Genomic DNA, 19,118 nt, shown 5'->3' on the forward strand with positions numbered 1-19,118 from the left:
AAGAGGTTTTATTGTGAAGACTACACACTCTTTCCTTGGAACTTCCAACCACCACCTAATTTAGCCATTTGTAAAATACACAGTTAAAGGAATTTGGTATTTTAAGCTCAGTCCAAGTCTGGTGCAAGATAAAAAAGAAAATACTAAAAATACAAAATTGTCCTTCCAACTCGGATTCAAGCCCATTCTTCAGCTAGTTGAATGCATTTTTATCCACAAAGCTCGTGGTATGAGCAACATAACTGTCCATTACTATGCAAATGAGTGCATATCACATTCATACAGTATAGTCAAGTGCATACATTTGCAGGCTTTCAAACCACAACTAGCTGCTTTTAGCTTTGAACTACAGTACGAATGTGTCTGAGGCTAATTGCTGCTATACTGTTATCTGCGCCTTTTTTTTTTATGGGGCTAAATCCCAGCAGGCAAACAGTAATATCGCCAAACAGAAAAGAAGCCAGACAGCCACTTGATTAGAAATTCCAAAAGCTCCCTTGGATCTGCCAATCACATGTCTGTTACCATGGAGACATGGGATGCGTACTCATAGTCAGCGGAGGGTCCCGGGCAAAAGGAGAGGTTGATTAAAGTGTGAGGCTTCCTCCGACCTTTTGCTGCTACAGAGCATGACAACAGCGGCGGTGCTAGCACTGCTAGCTGTTCCCTGCTCTATTACAAAGACAAAGAAAATTGAATATCTGAGTCAGCCCTGTGTTATTTTAAAATAGATACAGTGGGGCAAAAAAGTATTTAGTCAGCCACCGATTGTGCAAGTTCCCCCACCTAAAATGATGACAGAGGTCAGTAATTTGCACCAGAGGTACACTTCAACTGTGAGAGACAGAATGTGGAAAAAAAAATCCATGAATCCACATGGTAGGATTTGTAAAGAATTTATTCGTAAATCAGGGTGGCAAATAAGTATTTGGTCAATAACAAAAATACAACTCAATACTTTGTAACATAACCTTTGTTGGCAATAACAGAGGTCAAACGTTTACTATAGGTCTTTACCAGGTTTGCACACACAGTAGCTGGTATTTTGGCCCATTCCTCCATGCAGATCTTCTCGAGAGCAGTGATGTTTTGGGGCTGTCGCCGAGCAACACGGACTTTCAACTCCCGCCACAGATTTTCTATGGGGTTGAGGTCTGGAGACTGGCTAGGCCACTCCAGGACTTTCAAATGCTTCTTACGGAGCCACTCCTTTGTTGCCCGGGCGGTGTGTTTTGGATCATTGTCATGTTGGAAGACCCAGCCTCGTTTCATCTTCAAAGTTCTCACTGATGGAAGGAGGTTTTGGCTCAAAATCTCACGATACATGGCCCCATTCATTCTGTCCTTAACACGGATCAGTCGTCCTGTCCCCTTGGCAGAAAAACAGCCCCATAGCATGATGTTTCCACCCCCATGCTTCACAGTAGGTATGGTGTTCTTGGGATGCAACTCAGTATTCTTCGTCCTCCAAACACGACGAGTTGAGTTTATACCAAAAAGTTCTACTTTGGTTTCATCTGACCACATGACATTCTCCCAATCCTCTGCTGTATCACCCATGTGCTCTCTGGCAAACTTCAGACGGGCCTGGACATGCACTGGCTTCAGCAGCGGAACACGTCTGGCACTGCGGGATTTGATTTCCTGCCGTCGTAGTGTGTTACTGATGGTGACCTTTGTTACTTTGGTCCCAGCTCTCTGCAGGTCATTCACCAGGTCCCCCCGTGTGGTTCTGGGATCTTTGCTCACCGTTCTCATGATCATTTTGACCCCACGGGATGAGATCTTGCGTGGAGCCCCAGATCGAGGGAGATTATCAGTGGTCTTGTATGTCTTCCATTTTCTGATGATTGCTCCCACAGTTGATTTTTTCACACCAAGCTGCTTGCCTATTGTAGATTCACTCTTCCCAGTCTGGTGCAGGTCTACAATACTTTTCCTGGTGTCCTTCGAAAGCTCTTTGGTCTTGGCCATGGCGGAGTTTGGAGTCTGACTGTTTGAGGCTGTGGACAGGTGTCTTTTATACAGATGATGAGTTCAAACAGGTGCCATTCATACAGGTAACGAGTGGGGGACAGAAAAGCTTCTTACAGAGGACGTTACAGGTCTGTGAGAGCCAGAGATTTTCCTTGTTTGAGGTGACCAAATACTTATTTTCCACCCTAATTTACGAATAAATTCTTTACAAATCCTACCATGAGAATTCATGGATTTTTTTTTCACATTCTGTCTCTCACAGTTGCAGTGTACCTCTGGTGCAAATTACTGACCTCTGTCATCATTTTAAGTGGGGGAATTTGCACAATCGGTGGCTGACTAAATACTTTTTTGCCCCACTGTATGTTTTATAGTGGCTTTATAAAAAAAAAAACCATGGACAAATCTTTGAGACCTTTTTCCAAAAAAACTGCATTCACAAGAAGCACAAGGTGTGGGTACATTTAAGGAAATATAAAAGATTTATTTACACAGGTGTCACAGCTATCACCTGTTCTGTTCTTAAGAAATAAAATGCAGCAGTTGGAAAAGAGAACATGCAGTGTCTGCTTCTGAAATGGTCTTATTCACTCTTAAATACACAAAAGAAGCCGCTCAGCCATTCCCATAAACACCAGTGGTTGTTGGGAAAAACTCTGAATGTGTGTGTGTCTGTGTGTGTATACATGTATTACTCATATTGTGGAGGCATAAATCTGTTTCACCCTGTGGAGAACTGCAAAAGAAAGTATTGGTGATCAAAAGAAAGTGCCCACAATGTAGATATCTTAATAAAATTTATATTTTAGTCCAAAGATTTAGGTTGGGTCAAGTTCAGTTTATTTTTAGGGTCACTTGGATGAGTGACGAAACGTTTCTCCCACTGAAAAACTACGTCCAGATGAACAGAATCAACTTTTGGGGATTTACTTACCTGGATGATTGAGCATACATCAAGACAACTGTGTAATATATAGCAGAAATGATCATTTTCTTTACTGTATATACGTTCATAGCTTTAACTATTTGAAATGACTGAGTACGATGTCACTGCAAATTTGTACGGCAATTTGAAGTTATTAATCACTTATTCGGGTATTGAGGTGACCTTTAGTTGTCAACTGTCAGCAAAAAACTCCCTTTCACAATTTAAAAACCTCTTGAGCTGCATTTCTAAAACTATTTTTTTGCAAGGCCCATTTCCATCTTTTAAGAAAAAAAAGCAAGTGCACCACTATTACAGCACAATAAAAAATCAAATGAAAATGATTAACAAGAAGCTCAAAATTACTGCTCATAACTGTGAAAGAAAACATTCCTTAAATCTCACATAATCATGATTTTAAGAGTCGTTTAAATGTTAAACTGATGTGGTTCAAACGGGCGACTGTCAGGCTTTTAAGAAGAGAATATTTTACTGTATATTCTAGCAAATATCTTCTGTCCGAGCTCTGAATTATTTACTCTCTATTTTCATGACAAGTGTGAAATTCATTTGTTAACCGAGACAACAAAAACAACAACGCCACGAGGCAGGAGATGAAGCGTTTTAACACAACCAAGGAAAGAAGGAAGTCATTAACAGGCGTGTAAAGGTAACAATTATCGTATTAATTTAGAAATAATGGAGATTTAGAGCAAAACACAGTAAAAGAAACTTCCTGGATAGACGACTGGAAGCCTTTATGTGGTCATGTATTAATGCTAGAAAGTTAAGTCTGTTAAACTAAGGTAATAGACCAGCTAAACTGCGCATTAGTTTGGCTGTAACTGTATCAGTTCTGTGATGTGTGTGACAGCAGCCTCTTTAAATATTTGAATCACAGAGGATGGGATCTGACAAATTAGCAAAAAAAATAAAAGAAGCAAAGCCAGAGCAGCTGTGGCTCAGTCCACATAACAAACTGTCCTTGGACCTGATACTGAACCGTAAAACTGCGCACAATTTATCACTAGTGTGTGTGTGTGTGTGTGTGTGTGTGTGTGTGGCAGAGTGCACCGTATGCACTGTCTTTGAGTCCCTAGTGGTGAAGTGATGGAAACACTGTGAGCATGTGAGCTGTGAGCCTAAGGGACTGTCATTGCTCCTTATTCACTCTTGTCTTTCTTCTTACAGCGAGCATGCCTTTGTGTTCATGCAAACTGTGTGCACTGTTAACATACCAAGACCTTTGGGGGTGATTCCACTGCACTCCAGGGGGTTGATTGCCCAGTAGTAGTACTTCAGAGTGTGCATCAGCTGCAGGACGGTGCCGATGCGGCGAATGGTGGTGTAGATGGTGGCAGTGCCGATGAACTCCGATGACAGGTATGTGTACAGGGACAGCTGGACCTGGAAATACACAAAATACATTCAAACAACACATGCACGGTACGTGCGTTGTCTTTATATGCGCATGTTGACGGACAAGTAGTTTGGGGAGAGAAATAAATCATCACTTTGTTTATGATATTCATGAAAAAAGCTGTTTAACAGTGAAAGGACGGCCACAGCGGAAACTTCCCTCCAGTAAAAGCACCAGTGTTTTCCTGCTTTGTGTTATTTTGATGTTTCTGTGCCTGAAGCTCTTCGAGCCTCATATGAGGAGGCAGTTACTGACTCTGGCATTTGAGGCGTGCGTTCTCCAATCGCTAATTTGCTCCTTTCCTCCTTTTATGTTCCGTTTAAAAAAAAAGAAAAAAAAAAAAGAAGTAAAAAGTAAAAAGTCCCCCCCTTCTATTGATATTCCACTAACCAATCCTCTCAATCGCACTTTCATAGATTGGAGCGTGCTGTACGCTCAGAAATCTCTGAGCTCATTACAGTGACCGTGACGCTAAGGACCAGCCTTAACGAGTTAGCTCTGTTTAGACGGATGAAATTAGCAGGGTGCCACTGCCTGACCATACCACATCACAGCTCATCTAAAAAGGAGAGTGCACTCAGATGACTTAAATGGCCTTCATTATATTACATTCCTCACATTAAGCTGTTTATCTGGTGCAATTTAAAACCATCTCAGCAGAACTTACGAAAATTCTTGATCGTATTGCAACACTTCGGGCTCCGCTGCTCCAACAATGGCTTATTAAAACAAAAACAAGAAGAATATATATTCCTCCCTCTCTGAAAGGACTGTGTTTACCAGGAGAAACGGGCTCTTTTAAAACTGAGCAGGGGACACATTATGAGAGACGGGAGATGTGATTCACATGTGATTTCTTCAAGTGTTTCATTAAGTCCTGAACATGACCGAGACTATTTTCACCAATAACAAAGGTAATGATAATACACTGAGAGGCAGAAAATAATAACACTCAGCGGGAGGCAGAACGGTACAAAGGAAGTAAGATTAAAGGATTTTAAGATTTCTTGTGTGTGTGGGGCTGCTTAGTATGTTTATTATGCTGTTCTTATTGTGACCTTAATTATTATCATGTAATAAGAACTTATCGTCTTTCCTGCAGTGGCACTCAATTGCAGGTAAAAAAAAAAAACAAAAAAACAATATGTAATCACATACTTCAGTCACTTTGAATCTCTGAGATAAAAGCCAAGATCAATACGCTGTATTTGTACAGTGTTGCATTCTGACATTCGCACACTCCTCCATCTCCTGAGAAGCTTGCATAGCTTCTGTTTTTACTCCAGGACGCCGTCGGCTGCACCGCTATACCCAGAGGCCAATCAGCTCTCGGGGTCAGAGGGAAGGAGACAGGGAGCCAGGAAGATTTGAGAATAAATGGAGGCAAGAGCTGAGGGGCCCTTCAGCGATGCCACATCGAGTTCAGAGTGAGGAGGAAAAGAGGAACAACACATCGCTCTCTGTCCCGAGGTCTTTTCAAATGTCACTTTTTCTTATTGTTTCCCCTCGTTCGCGTGTTCTGTCCTTCTCCTGTGTAATGCCCCAGCCCCTCCCCCCAATGTCTTCTTCCATCCTTGTTTATTATATTATTGTAAAGGGCAAAAGCCAGTGAGAGATATCAGCCCCTCCTTCATCTTTCTTTTATGATGTTTACATGTCTCTCTTTTTTCCTGAATTCAGACCAAACCTAGAGCACACAATAATCAGAAAAAAACAGTATCTCTTGCTTTCTTTTTATGTTTTATGTTCTTCCCTCTGCTGGTTATTTTTTTACAGGCCTCCAGACCTTTATTTTCTTTGCAGCAAGGTCATGTAAAACACACTCGCACACATTTTTAGGAGATGCCTGAAAATAAACAGACCTTGGCGGGGGTGTGTATCCAGATGGCAGCGTTGAAGAGGACATGGTCACAGAGCTGTTTGAGGAGTGGCGCTCCATGAGGTAAACCATCCAGATACTTGGCAAAGGACAGGAACTGCTCAAGCACTGCCCTGGTGATGTGGACCCGTGAAGACTAGGAAAAGAGCACGCAATTATAGGTTTGAAGCTGATAAAAGAAAAAAGCTGATAAACACTCTTTTAAATTATTATTATTAACGTTTTATTTGCTGTCATCCTACAGTACAGCCAGTGTAACCACGGATACAGCCAATCACCTGCTGAATGACGCTTTTCAATACATAATTTTAGGTACCTAAGCTAGAGTTCAACACAGGTCTCAGGTAATTAATTTACACCATCTGTTTTGTTAAGAAGTGTGCATATGATATCGCTGTCTCTTTCCTCTGCACATTTCTATCTTCGCACAACAACTTCTAATACCTACACTGCACCGAGGCCTTGAGACAACGCTCCTTTCTTTACGTTTTTCTAGAAGAATGGGAAACATATACACAACTAAATCATATTCTAAAAAGCTTGTAAGTCAATATTTGATATGACCACCTTATTAGCACAGCCTGGACTCTCTTAGGTAAGCTTTCCTGTAATGTCTTTAAGCAGAATAGCTCTCCAGCCTTCTTAAAGGACATTCAAAGCTCTTTTATGCTGCCTTTTGTTCTGTTCTTTGTCAATATGATCCCACGCTGCTTTAGTAATATTGTGGCGTGAGCTCTGGGGAGGCCGATCCATGACCGACAGTGTTTCAGTGTGTTTTTCTATCCAGGTATGCTTTTACTAGATTGGCGTTTGGGATCATTATCATGCTGAAATGTTTTCACTGATAAAGATGTTGCAGATGGTACTGCATGGTAAAAGTCTCCAGCGTGTTTTACAGATGGCTGTAGACACTGCTGTACCTCTCTCCTAACTTCACATATTTAAATTTGGATTCATCGCTCCATAAGACTTGTTGTCACTGATTTTTAGTCCAATTATTCTAATGTAATTTAGCATATCTCAGCCTTCCCCACCCATTTCTCTTCCTTAAGTATGGCTTCTTGACAGCCACTCTTCCACTCAGACCATTTCTGATGAGGCTTCAGTGAACAGTAAATGGATCAACTTAAGATCCAGATACATCTCTCAGGTCCTGTGGCAGGTCTTTGCTGGATTTTGTCCTATTTCTTAAGGACCTGACTCACATACTGTTCATCTGCTGTATGATTTTTCAGCCTGCCACTTCTGCTTTTGTCCTCCACTAGTCCATTTTCCTCTCACCAAGTTGTACACGCAGTATAATGTGGAAATATGCCACATTATTGGCTAATAGCTCTCTGGAAATAACTAACTAACGAACTAACTAACTAATAATACTATTTTATGTCAGATTTGTCTTGGAAATTTACAGATTCAACAGCAGAAATGGGAAACAAATTATGTGTTTTGTGACAGGCTGCTAGTAACTAAATGCTAAATTTGCTAAATTGCGGTTCATGTGTAGACACAACACTGGTTTATCTCGTGATTCATAGGTACACTAACAAACAAAAGCATTTCTCTGAAGATGGTCAAATACAAGGACTGGACTGAAAATGAGTGGAAAAGCAACCAATGTCCAAATAAAACTTTGAAAGACCTTCGGAAAGCTTGAAAACATACATGCAAACATGTATATCAGGAATTTCTGGCTCATTAGAAGCGAAACATAAAGGAAAGACAGGTGGCTCAAGACTTTTGCACAGTTCTGTAATACTGATGAAATGCAATCAACACTGCAATAAATTTGACCTTTAATATTGCACTGAATAAAATAAAAGAAACACCTGTCAGTATAGCCCAAAACATTTTAACAAAACAACAAATGACAAAAATATTGTTGCATCACGCCGCATCAGGTTTAAATAGCTATATACATATAAGCTACCTAGCAGAGAATACAGCGGAAATGTAAGTAAAGCTTGATAAAAAACCCTGATGAACTTAATGGAGCTCAAATAGAATGCAAACTCTTTCCTGGAGGCTCTTGTACTGACCTTCTCGAGCAGGTATCCGATCACCAGAAAGCCTTTACCGCCCAGCATTTGCTCCTGCATGGCCACTGAGCTTTTCAGCAGCTCCACCAGGAATGCCAGCAGAGTAGCACTGCAACATAAGCACACACCAGCAATGCTGCATTGAAATCACTACTGGACAAACATGTTTACTACTGCAGGCAAGACGATCCATGTCGTGTTTGCTTCATCACTCTTCAGACCCACATTCACATACCCCAGCATATATTTTTAATAAGCAAGGTGCTTTGCTGTTTCTTATTGTCATTTCCTTGATGATATATTTTTTAAATAATCGGACTGCAAAGCTGCTCGATACTGGATGTAACTGGATTAATACTGATGAGATGGGGCGGTTTAGGGGAATCTCGGAGCAAGGAGAACACGTTGACTTTCTAAAACACCTTGCTCTTCCTCCTTTTACTCTCTGTAATCAGTTATTTTGTAGCCTGCAGCACAACCGAGGTTATTCTTTTAAAAGAAAGACAACTCTCCCACATACGACATTTACCTTTCTCTAATGTCAACCATTGTCTATATTTACTTCTTCTCATTTTCCCTAGTTTGTTTCGGGGTCCCTACCAGGATCAGCTGCAGCACTGCATAGCAAACAAAACATGTAATATTTTGAAGCTTCAGCCTGATTTCCTCTGCTGGAAAAGAAAAAATGGTGCAGTTGATATAAGTGCTCTTCAGACAGCCATCAGGTTCTCTGTATTTATGCAGATGACTCACCAGACAGTGGTGTCCACGCTGCTGTCATTGAGCTGCTTGTAGTCCAGCTGTGCAAAGAGAGGGAACAGGACCTGTATGCCTCCTATAGAGTGAATGGCACTGTGGATGGAGTGGGTAACAATAGCCTTCACATCCTGGGGGTTGGAAAAAAGACTGTTAGCGCTGACTTTATTTGACATGTTCACACAGTAGAAATCACATGCTCACTTCCACTATTAAAGAGCAAACAGCTCTCATATGCAGACTTAACAATAGAAAATGTTGCAGACATTTTTTTATTCCACATATGGTAATTTAAGACTCGCTTCTTTTCACACACACATTTAGTGCATCTATTGTTTTGTTTTTTTAAAGACTAGTTTTAGATCCCACAGAGACAAATTGAAACAATTTACTTCAAAATAATTTTAATTATCTCAAAACGGAGCATTTCCTTAGGGCTATAAATGGTACCTGTGTACCACTTTAAGCTGTTTTAACCCACTGAACTAAAATCATGAAAAAGGCGACTGCAAGACCTTCCTTAACTAAATTAACTGGATAAGAAAACAGGACTCCCTTTGTGCCCTCATAATTATAAAATAGAGAATTTGCTGCCTGAATGGTTGGTGCATTTTTCACACACTGTGCAACTGAGGGAATTCTCAGAAATCAGGAGATTTTTTTTTAAGAAAAGAAAAGCACCACTGGTTGAGCAGACCTCCATCAACCTTGAAAGATATATGCTTAAACATAACTACAAGCAGTATCCTTCAAAGAAGGTTAAACTAAGATCTAAGAGTCCTGTCAAAATCAAATCTGTTTTCTATATTTTCTTAAATATCATATCAGCTATAATATCTTATACTGAGGAAATCCCTTATATCTACAGTACTCCAAGCAAGGTAAATACCACTTATTTTTCACAAATGCAATTGAGGCGAGCGTGAGTCAGCCTATGAAAAACTAGCTTGATAATCACACTGAGCAATCACTTCATTCCACTTCAGTCATTCACATATGCATTACTAAACACATCAAGAGCTGTGGGCTGTGATTTAGAGCGAGCTCTCTCAGAAGAAACAAGCCAAACTAACCTGTAGCATGAGTGCGTGCGGTGAGTGGACAAAGATGGAAGGGTTTTCCCTGGGCGACGACTCCAGGCAGAGCTGGGCATCCGTTGCCTTGGCGTTGTAGGTGAAAGAGATGGAGCTGGCCAGCTTTCCGTCATACAACACCTGCTTGTGGTGCTCAGCCAAGTGGATGTCGCTCTCGGACTTGAACTTGAAAGTGCTCTGCAGTGGCGGTGGAGGAGGAGGAGGAGGAAGAAGAAGATGTCAAGGGTTGTGTGAGGAAACCATTGAATCAGACAGACAAATGACTTTCCCCGAGACGACAGAAGCGCGTCTCTGTGTGCACAAGTTCAACACCCAAAATGGAGTCTGCTTAATTGCAGCATGAGCCGTGTGTAAACAACACAGCATTAGCTTAATGAACACAGCGCTAACCCGGGCACTAATTCAATTAGCCCAGAATAAGAGATGGATGGGGGAGCGGATGTGTGGGAGAGGAGCACTCGGAGATCCAAATTTATCTCTCTCTTTGTAGTCCACCAACACCAAACACACAAAAGAGAAGGGAAACATTATTTACATTTATCCCACAAAAAAAACAACAAAAAACCCACACAGCCTGGAATCTAAAATAGCTTTACTTTGGATCATTTTCTCACTTTTCTGTTCCTCCACTGACATTATGGACGAATGTAACACAGCAGTATGTTGAAACCAGGACACGGGGTCTAAAGATAGACGCATTTCTTTAGTCCACGCACAAATTGTAGGAACTGTAGGTTGCACTTCATCTGTATCTATATCCGTCTATCTGCACAGGTCTCTGGGTTCATGTGTCCTGCAGCAGTGCTGCTACACACAAAGTATAAAGCCCAGCAGATGAAAGGCCAGCGGACTGATCTGCCACCCTCTGCAGCAGCTCTAGGCGGGGGCCGCTCTCCACCTACAAGCGTCTGGGTCCCCAGGTACCTCACTCAGCCTGACTGCACAGGAAAGCCGCGGGCCGATGACAGACCTGCAGGCCCGTCTTCTTCTAAACCTTTCATCTGAGGTCTAGCGTAAAAAAAGATTAAAAATGCCCTGAGCAGTTTTAACCATGCACCACTAAATGTAACATCCTTATTTCCATCCAAGGGCTGAATACAAATTTACACTAAACCTTCTCTGATTCAGTTACGAGAAACACAAAACGCTTCCTTGCATGGACACGCAAAGAGGAGCCGGGAGAGGCCACTAATCTGCATCTAAAGCCACTTTTCACGCAGTCTTCACAGCACAGCATTGTTTGCAAGAGTAATTAATGGTAATTACAGCATGCTTCTATTTTCTGAATTAAGAAGATATTACTTTAGTCAGATACGGGAGCTGATGACCCCGTGTTAAACAGCTCCTCTGTGAAGCAGCGTGTGTCAATAAGCTTATCTGTTAAAAATTGTCTGAAATTCTGCAATAATTCTTCACAATCACTAATAAAAAGCCTCTTCAGTTTATTTTGGAGCGGGCCCTACAAAAGTATTGTATAGCCTGAATGTGAAATTAATGCACTTATTAGGATGCAGATTTATTGCAGCGTCAGCCTGTTTATTGTGCTGTACTTACAAGGTGTGTGTGTGTGTGTGTGTATAGACGCAGCTCTTTTAAATGTGAGCTTGCATTCAGGTTGCCATAGTAAAAAGGGGGAAGGCGGGCTGCTGAAAGCGTGAAAGATCTTTGCTGACTCTTCAAAGTACGAAGACATAAGGGGATATCCGTCAGGTGGAAGGAGGAACATGCATTAAAGCGTGGGTTTTTACATATGTAAAGCCTTATGCGGCTGCACTTAAAAACATGTGTCCCCTCACACCGAAAGGAATGAAAGCGACAACTCTTGCCTTTTTCGCACCTGACAGATGCAGATGCGACATGGCCTGCAGTGATAACGGCGCACGAGCCCGTGCACGCACGCTTAAACCATTCAGCTCATCCTTCGCCTGCCTGCAACTCCAGACAGTTTACTGAATGACGGCCAACTCTTCAGGATGAGAATTCCAGCATCTGACAGAAATGTTTCCTGACTTATTATAAGCTATTTATAAAAAAAAAAAAATATCTAAATCTAGGACTGGCTATCTGTAAATATTCAAAACTAAATGTCAACTCTAAACACTTTCTAAAACTGAATTAGAGCAAAAATATCAGAAATCTACCAAGACATTTGTAGCCAGCGTTAGTCACACATGTTAATCTGCACAGAAATCTAAAGGTTCAACATTAACAACTCGCACCACAAAAAAAGATTGTGAATGTCACTATAATGAAACATATGAGACATACACACAACAACACACACAAGCGCACAATGCAGGTGTCCAGATACATACTCGCATGGTTCATTAATTAAGTTGTGGCCAGATTGCTGGCAGAGCTCTGCAACGAGGACATCTGGACCTCCTATAAACAGTGTAACCAATGACATATTCAACACATGAGTGGCAGGACATATACAGAACACACACATACACACGCAGAGGAAGATAAAAATAACACCAGAGCTTCCTTTCAACCGTGGCCCGCACAGAAAAACAAGACGTTATGTCCCGTCTTCTTCTGTCATTAGGAGAACATGGAAGTGCTGAACTGCGCACGCAGACATTTAGCACAAACAGCGTGTCAGCCATCATAAGCCTCGTCGAACCGGAACACCACGCGCACCCTCACTGTGCTAAAGCAGAGTGTCTGTCTGCTTCCTGTTCCTCATTACTGAACAGTAACACTGACAGTGGCCGGGACTAAGAAGCCGCATACGGCTGCGCGCACACATACTGTGTGTATATATGTGGATACAGTTCGATTAAACACAGACTAGGCAAAACCCAAGAAGAAACGTATAACACACACACACATACGTCCACATATGCGTGAAGCCACGGGAACGAGGACCGACCTACATTCGAGTTAAGACAGGAAGCTGCGTGACACAAACAGACCCACTGGCGTCCCTCCTTTGGCTGAGCGAAAAGCCCACGCACTTGTCATTACAATGCCAGCGCCGAGGCCTGTGGCTTTAAAACAACTGAGCCATTTAATGGTCTCTTCTGGGCATCTGAGAAGCCCATTCTAAGCCATGCAGAGAGGCAATCATCTGACTGATCAGCCTCAGGAAACTGTGGGCTGTGACAGAGAGAGGAATCAGTATTCATGGCAGAGAAACAGCAAACCCCATGCATGCGATCATTTCGAGGAGCACAAGAGAAGTCTAGTTCATCAAATGCCTCGATGATTAAAAGAAAAAAGGAAAGGTGTAAAGGCCACATGTATGATTCAGCGCTCGTATATGAGAGACAGCTCTAACTCCTGCATTCTATATACTGCATCTTTCCCCGTCAGCGTCACAGTGACAATTTCAAATCCCTTCACCGGTGCGCCTGTAGTTTCACTTTCAGGCCGGCCAGATCTTTACTGCATCCCATTCACCTGTTCTCCTTCCCCCAGATCGCTCATGTATACACACAGCTGCCATCTAATACATGCAAACATGCCAAAGAAAAACATTATTTAAAAGAACAAAATCTGATTAAGGATATTTTCTTTCTAATAAGCAGCTGAAATCACATCAGCTGCCTTATCCCCATGACGACTCGCGGTTTTTAAAATTCTGACATCTTTGGACACCTTCATAAACAAGTCGTAAGTGGCCTGAGGCGTGCGAGTGTGCCAAAACAAGAAGCAGACAGCTGGCAAGGCATTTCAGCTGCCACTGATAGCCAGACCAAAAGGCAGAAACTGTGATTTCTAAAGCAATCAGAGCTCAACACCCAACATTGTGAAGCCTCATTTAAATAACTTTAATAACCACAGGAACACAAAGTCCTAAAAAAACCCCAAAAAACACTTGAGTTAAAATGTGGCATGTATGGATAGTTCTGTATTTGCCTTTTGTGCCTTTTTAACCTCAAGGAAATGAGTGCAACCAAAAAAAAAAAAAACTAGGTGTATGAATAAATCTAGGCATTCAAAAAGCTCACTGAGAAGGAAGGTAGATGAACTCAAGCTGTACAACATCATCTGCTGCTGTCTTCACAAACTGATGTTGATGACACTGAAACTGACAGAAGCACGATGAATCAAATGGAAAAACTCCTGCACCTTTTAGATTACATTACTGATGACCTCTATGAGAAAGCCTGGCTTTGAACAATAACGTTTGATGAATATTTTTACATTTAGTTTTCTAAGACGTGCGTTTTCTATACTGGAATAAACTTGGTATTATTGTTAAAAATGTGTACAGATGTTTTTTACCTGCTTTCAAGTTACGGCTTCACACATTAGAGCTAAAAAGCAAGAAGTAGCTTCAACTTAAACCAAGACAACGGACACGTCAACAGTAGCAGCAGAGAAAAGTCTTATAAACAGATAAATGTTTGAAGTGCCTAAAAAAATGTTCTTATTTAAAATACTACTTCTAATCAGCTCGTTAAACACACTTCATATTCTAGTACTGGGATGAAGTACTTCATAATGTCTTCAACAGGGTCCTGAAAACACTGCTCAGAGATTCTGGTCCATATTGACATGATAGCACCACACAGCTCGTTCCACCACATCCCAAAGGTGCCCGACTGGGTTGAGATCTGGTGACTGTGGAGGCCATTTGAGTGCACTGTCATGTTCAAGAAACCAGTTTGAAATGATTTGGTACATTATCCTGCTGGAAGCAGCCATCAGTAGATGGGTACGCTGTGGTCATACAGCGATGGACGTGGTCAGCCACAATACTCTGTGGGGCTGTGTTGTTTAAACCATGCTCGCTTGGTACCAAGTGTGCCAAGATAATATGCTCCACACCATTACCCCTCCACCAGCCTGAACTCATGGCACAAGGCAGGATGGACCCATGCTTTCATGTTGTTTACACATTCGGACCCTACCATACAATCACAATAGTCAAGGAGACTCATAAAAACCAGATGTTTTTCCAAGCTTCTATCCAGTGTTGGTTTTGTAGCCTTCTTAGTTTTTTTAAAGTTCAACCCTGCCTTTAACTTTAAAATAGTGCAATAATTAAGATTTGTGGTCTGTGGTGAGGCCCCAATATTTCAAGATCGCCTTGATTTATGATATTACATTTAATCAAACACCGTTATTGTTTGTGTTTAAATCAGCACACAGCAGGTACCAGTGCACAGTGCAGACTTTGAAGATACAGGTAAAATCCTCAGGTTATAAACAACAACATGAATGGAAACCGACAGCATATAGAAACATTAAATAATAGTCAGGAGGCCGGGATGTTCTAACTGTGACACTGAAGCACTGCAAAGCATTTGGAGAACATGTGCTATAGTGGTGATAAGCATGGATGCGGGCGCTATCTCACCTTGTATCCTGGGCCGAGCTGGTGAATAGCAAAAATCTGAGCTGGGTTGAGAGCTTCACTGAAAACGTAAATGGCCCCCAGCTGACCGCAGAACACCCTGTTAGCATCTGCTGTCTCTGATGAACCCAGGAAACACTTGTCGTAACTCTGAAGGAAAGACAGCGCACAAGATAATGTTACCTTTCAGACAATCAAACAGAAATGTAATCAGAGTAATCGACAGTTTGGAGAAAAATAATATGTTTTGAAGTTTGCTGATCTTTACAGTGATCTGAAAGACAGATATGGTTCATTTTGAACCATAAGATCTCTGAAGCTATAAACAGTGGATGGTGGAAAACAGATAAACCTTTGATAGCTGCTGGTTCCTAATCGCTCGGTCCCAACTCTACTCTCACCTGCTATTACATTTGTCCCGTTCGCTCTCATAGCCCTTATCACAATGAAATCTTTACTCCTCTGCCTTTTTTCAAAATGAGGACAAACGTTTTATCTTCGGCCCTCAGGACCAAACAAACCCCGATACCGTCGACGTTTTCCGAGACCCTTGATTTCAAGTCTCTGAATGAGCTGCATGAACAGCAAAACCCTCTCCCTCAGTTTCTTACAACAACGTCAACCTTCAATACCAGCAGAAATGTCAAAAGCTGGCCAGGATGGAAGGGGAACAAAGGCTGTGCAGCTACCTGTCACCTGCTAAATGGAAAAGTTGGAAGTTGGAGTTTGGGTGAGCTATGTTGGAAAGAGGCCCAAGGACAACTTTGTTCCTGCTGACAAATGCAGAGGGCAAACCTCAGATGTCTGCCAATATCACAACAGGAGAGAGGTGTGAAGTAGAGCCAGGCCAGTACTGGATTTCTGACAGTGCTGCGGAAATCCTTATTTTGAAGCTAAATCTATTTTTTTAAGCAATCGTCAAATAGAAGCAGCTGAATAATGAACTCCGCGTTCATAATCAACTGTGCACGCTACCACGTAAAATCCACAGCAAACAACATCAGCGCCCTTACATCGTTGGTGTTGACGTGCCAGGCCATATCACCATAGGAGACCAGCTGACCGTTCACATAGCAACGGATCTCGGAGTTCCTCCAGCGGTTGTAGATGTGGACGATGCTGATCATATACCACTGAAAAATTGAAAAAACACATTAAAATAAAACACACACACACAAGATGATTAATCAAAACAAGAAAAGCATCACTGCACCAAATTACCAAAACAAGAACTAAATGTTCTTTGATTTACCCGAGGCTTTTATATTTGTGGGAGTTCTTCAGAACTGTTTCGTGACGACTGAGACCTTTCTTGTTTTGGTTTTTTTCGTTTTTATATACAACCAGAACGGTATTTTAATCTATTTTATTCCTCTGCCTCTGCTCTCACCTTGGCTATTACTGACAGTTGTTTGTCCATCAGACGCATTACATCCAAACCCTCAGGGCTGAATTGAAACTAAATTGAAACTTAGTGAAAAGGTGACGCATTCATACTGAGAACTGAGAAATACGGCAACGGCCTTGGCGTATAATGTTTACTGCTACGGGGGTCGGGCGGTCCACAGCGATGACACCTGAGTCCCGTGCTGCAATTGCACTTTTTGGGATTTCCTATTTTTATACCTCATCTGCTTTTGAAATGCAGAGCGAGTTATAGCCTGTTGTCATGTGTTTGTTGGGGTGTTGTGCTGTGACAGCAGAGAGGAAAACCAAGAGTGAAACACACAACGACAAAAAAAAAAAAAAAAAAAAACACAAAAAAGGGCTCACAAGTTAGGCAAATAATTTGCTTTTTTTATTCTTTTTTTTTTTTTCCCTTTTGCTTCTCAGAGAGAGTGAAGGGATCTCTTGGGGTTGCAAGTAATAGAAGGAAAAACACTGTCAGCCTTGATTGCTCCAAAATATCTGGTACACTGATGTTGTTGATTTGGACAATGGCTCTGTTGGTGGCTGAATGCATCATACAGACTACTAAGCTACTGTAAAAGCAAACCAGTTGAAGCCTGTGGTGAACAAAATGTGTTACTTGCACCTTTGCACTTGTTATTTAATAAACACAAACTACTGAAAGATATTGACAAAAGCCTCCTGCTGTATCCACTACTGTATGTTTTCATCAAGACTTTATTTTATTTCCTAGCTTAGTGAAAATTCATATCTTTGTAATACAGAGAATACTCACTCTCACTGCCCTCTACTTTAGCTCACTATAAGAAGGTCAGCTAACATGAATTACAACAGTGTTGAACTCATTTACTCAACAGAACGCTTGTTGTTCTCTCTCTTTTTTCACTTTGCCCACCTTTATAGTGCATGGCTACAGCAATATGCTTGTGTGCCTTCATTAGAAAACATCTTCCCTGGTGATAATACACACAGGTTCCCTGGAGAGAGACTGCAATGGGGAACAGGAGTGCAAAGGGGAGGGTGGGGAAGCTATAATTTTGCAGGTGCATGTATACATGGGGAGTAGGGAGCACAAAGTGTGCGTTGCCAGCGTTCAGTCTCTCGTACATGCATGCACACACGCATTAACGCATGTGCACGACAAGGCAAAACGCTGTGAGACACGGTGGCTTTGAAATTTATCAAATGGAACCACTGGGAACTTCGTTAGGCGGTGCAGGGATTCTACTGGGTCAGCAAATCCTCTGGAAGGCCATCTCATCAAGTAATGTGTGTTTGTTTATGTGCGCGTGCGAGGATGTGTGCGAGCGCGTGTGTGGGACAGTGGCAAAATGCTGACAGCGCGGTACAGGGGCAGCGTGCAGGTCTTAATTGACAGACCTTATCTGGACTCATCAACATTCGGCGTGTGTGCAGAGAGATGGGGGAGAGCAGCAGCACTCTCCTGATGCTGTGTCATTTAACAAGTGGCACAGGAGCTCCAGAAAACGGGTGTTTCTTTTTCTTACCTTGCGGGGCTGGAAATCATATTTCACGCAGTGCTGAAAGCCTTTTCCTTTCGACTTCAACGATGTCACAATGAGGCAGTTTCCCACAAAGTGCGCGGAGTAACCGATTCCTTTACTGGTGCGAAAACTGAAGAAGAATGAGAAAGAGAAACACTCATTTCACTTTGGTGTAGAGTCGAGATACGAGTCTGAAAATGGCTGTGATAAGTTTTCAGCTAGCTGTAAATGAAAACAAATTAGCTTAGGCTAACTTTATGAATGAGCTGTCCCTCTTAATGGCATGTGAACCATGAAGCTGCTTAGACTAAAAGAGCTGGATTTTATTTCACAAATACAACTGCACCTCAAGATACCCTTACTACTGAAATACATGCACAAGGCACCTTTCACAGCCACATATCGCATCTTTTAGGGTCACAAAAAGCAGGATTTTAAGGTGCTTTCTTTTCAGCGATGCCAAGGGTCCCAGATTGTAGGTTTGTGAGAAACACCAGTAATCCCTCCATTTTACCCGCATAATTTTTCTCTTCCCGCGCTTGTAACCTCCACATAAAACCTAGTCTCACAGCTAAGCTTCTTCCTGAAACAAGCAGACATATTTTCTTTTTAAAATAGACCCAGAAGGATCACGCATACAGCAGGAAGGAGATATAAATCCCTCTCAAGTGAATCCCTGGTACACATTAGTAGGACACGTACTGCGTTATCACGGCCTTCATGCAGCTGCTGAGGCCAATATCAGACAGGCAGCTGGAGTAGCAGCTGCATCTGGGGGAGGATGATAAGACCGGGGCCAGAGAAG

General features: G+C 42.0%; 1 protein-coding gene across 19 annotated transcripts in view; it reads right to left on the reverse strand.

The window, feature by feature from the left end:
• nbeaa (neurobeachin a) overlaps positions 1-19,118 on the reverse strand; it is a 106,474-nt gene that overhangs the window by 42,155 nt on the left and 45,201 nt on the right. For all 19 annotated transcript variants that reach the window (XM_076889232.1, XM_012918890.3, XM_012918886.3 and 16 more), the window contains exons 6-13: positions 18,317-18,443; positions 16,412-16,531; positions 15,402-15,548; positions 10,067-10,264; positions 8,991-9,124; positions 8,238-8,346; positions 6,185-6,337; positions 4,141-4,309 (exon numbers count right to left, since the gene is read on the reverse strand). In XM_076889232.1, coding sequence (XP_076745347.1) covers positions 4,141-4,309; positions 6,185-6,337; positions 8,238-8,346; positions 8,991-9,124; positions 10,067-10,264; positions 15,402-15,548; positions 16,412-16,531; positions 18,317-18,443 — 1,157 coding nt within the window. The remainder of the gene's footprint in view (positions 1-4,140; positions 4,310-6,184; positions 6,338-8,237; positions 8,347-8,990; positions 9,125-10,066; positions 10,265-15,401; positions 15,549-16,411; positions 16,532-18,316; positions 18,444-19,118) is intronic.

This window comes from Maylandia zebra, linkage group LG10 (genome assembly GCF_041146795.1).
Source record: "Maylandia zebra isolate NMK-2024a linkage group LG10, Mzebra_GT3a, whole genome shotgun sequence".
Lineage (NCBI taxonomy): Eukaryota > Metazoa > Chordata > Actinopteri > Cichliformes > Cichlidae > Maylandia > Maylandia zebra.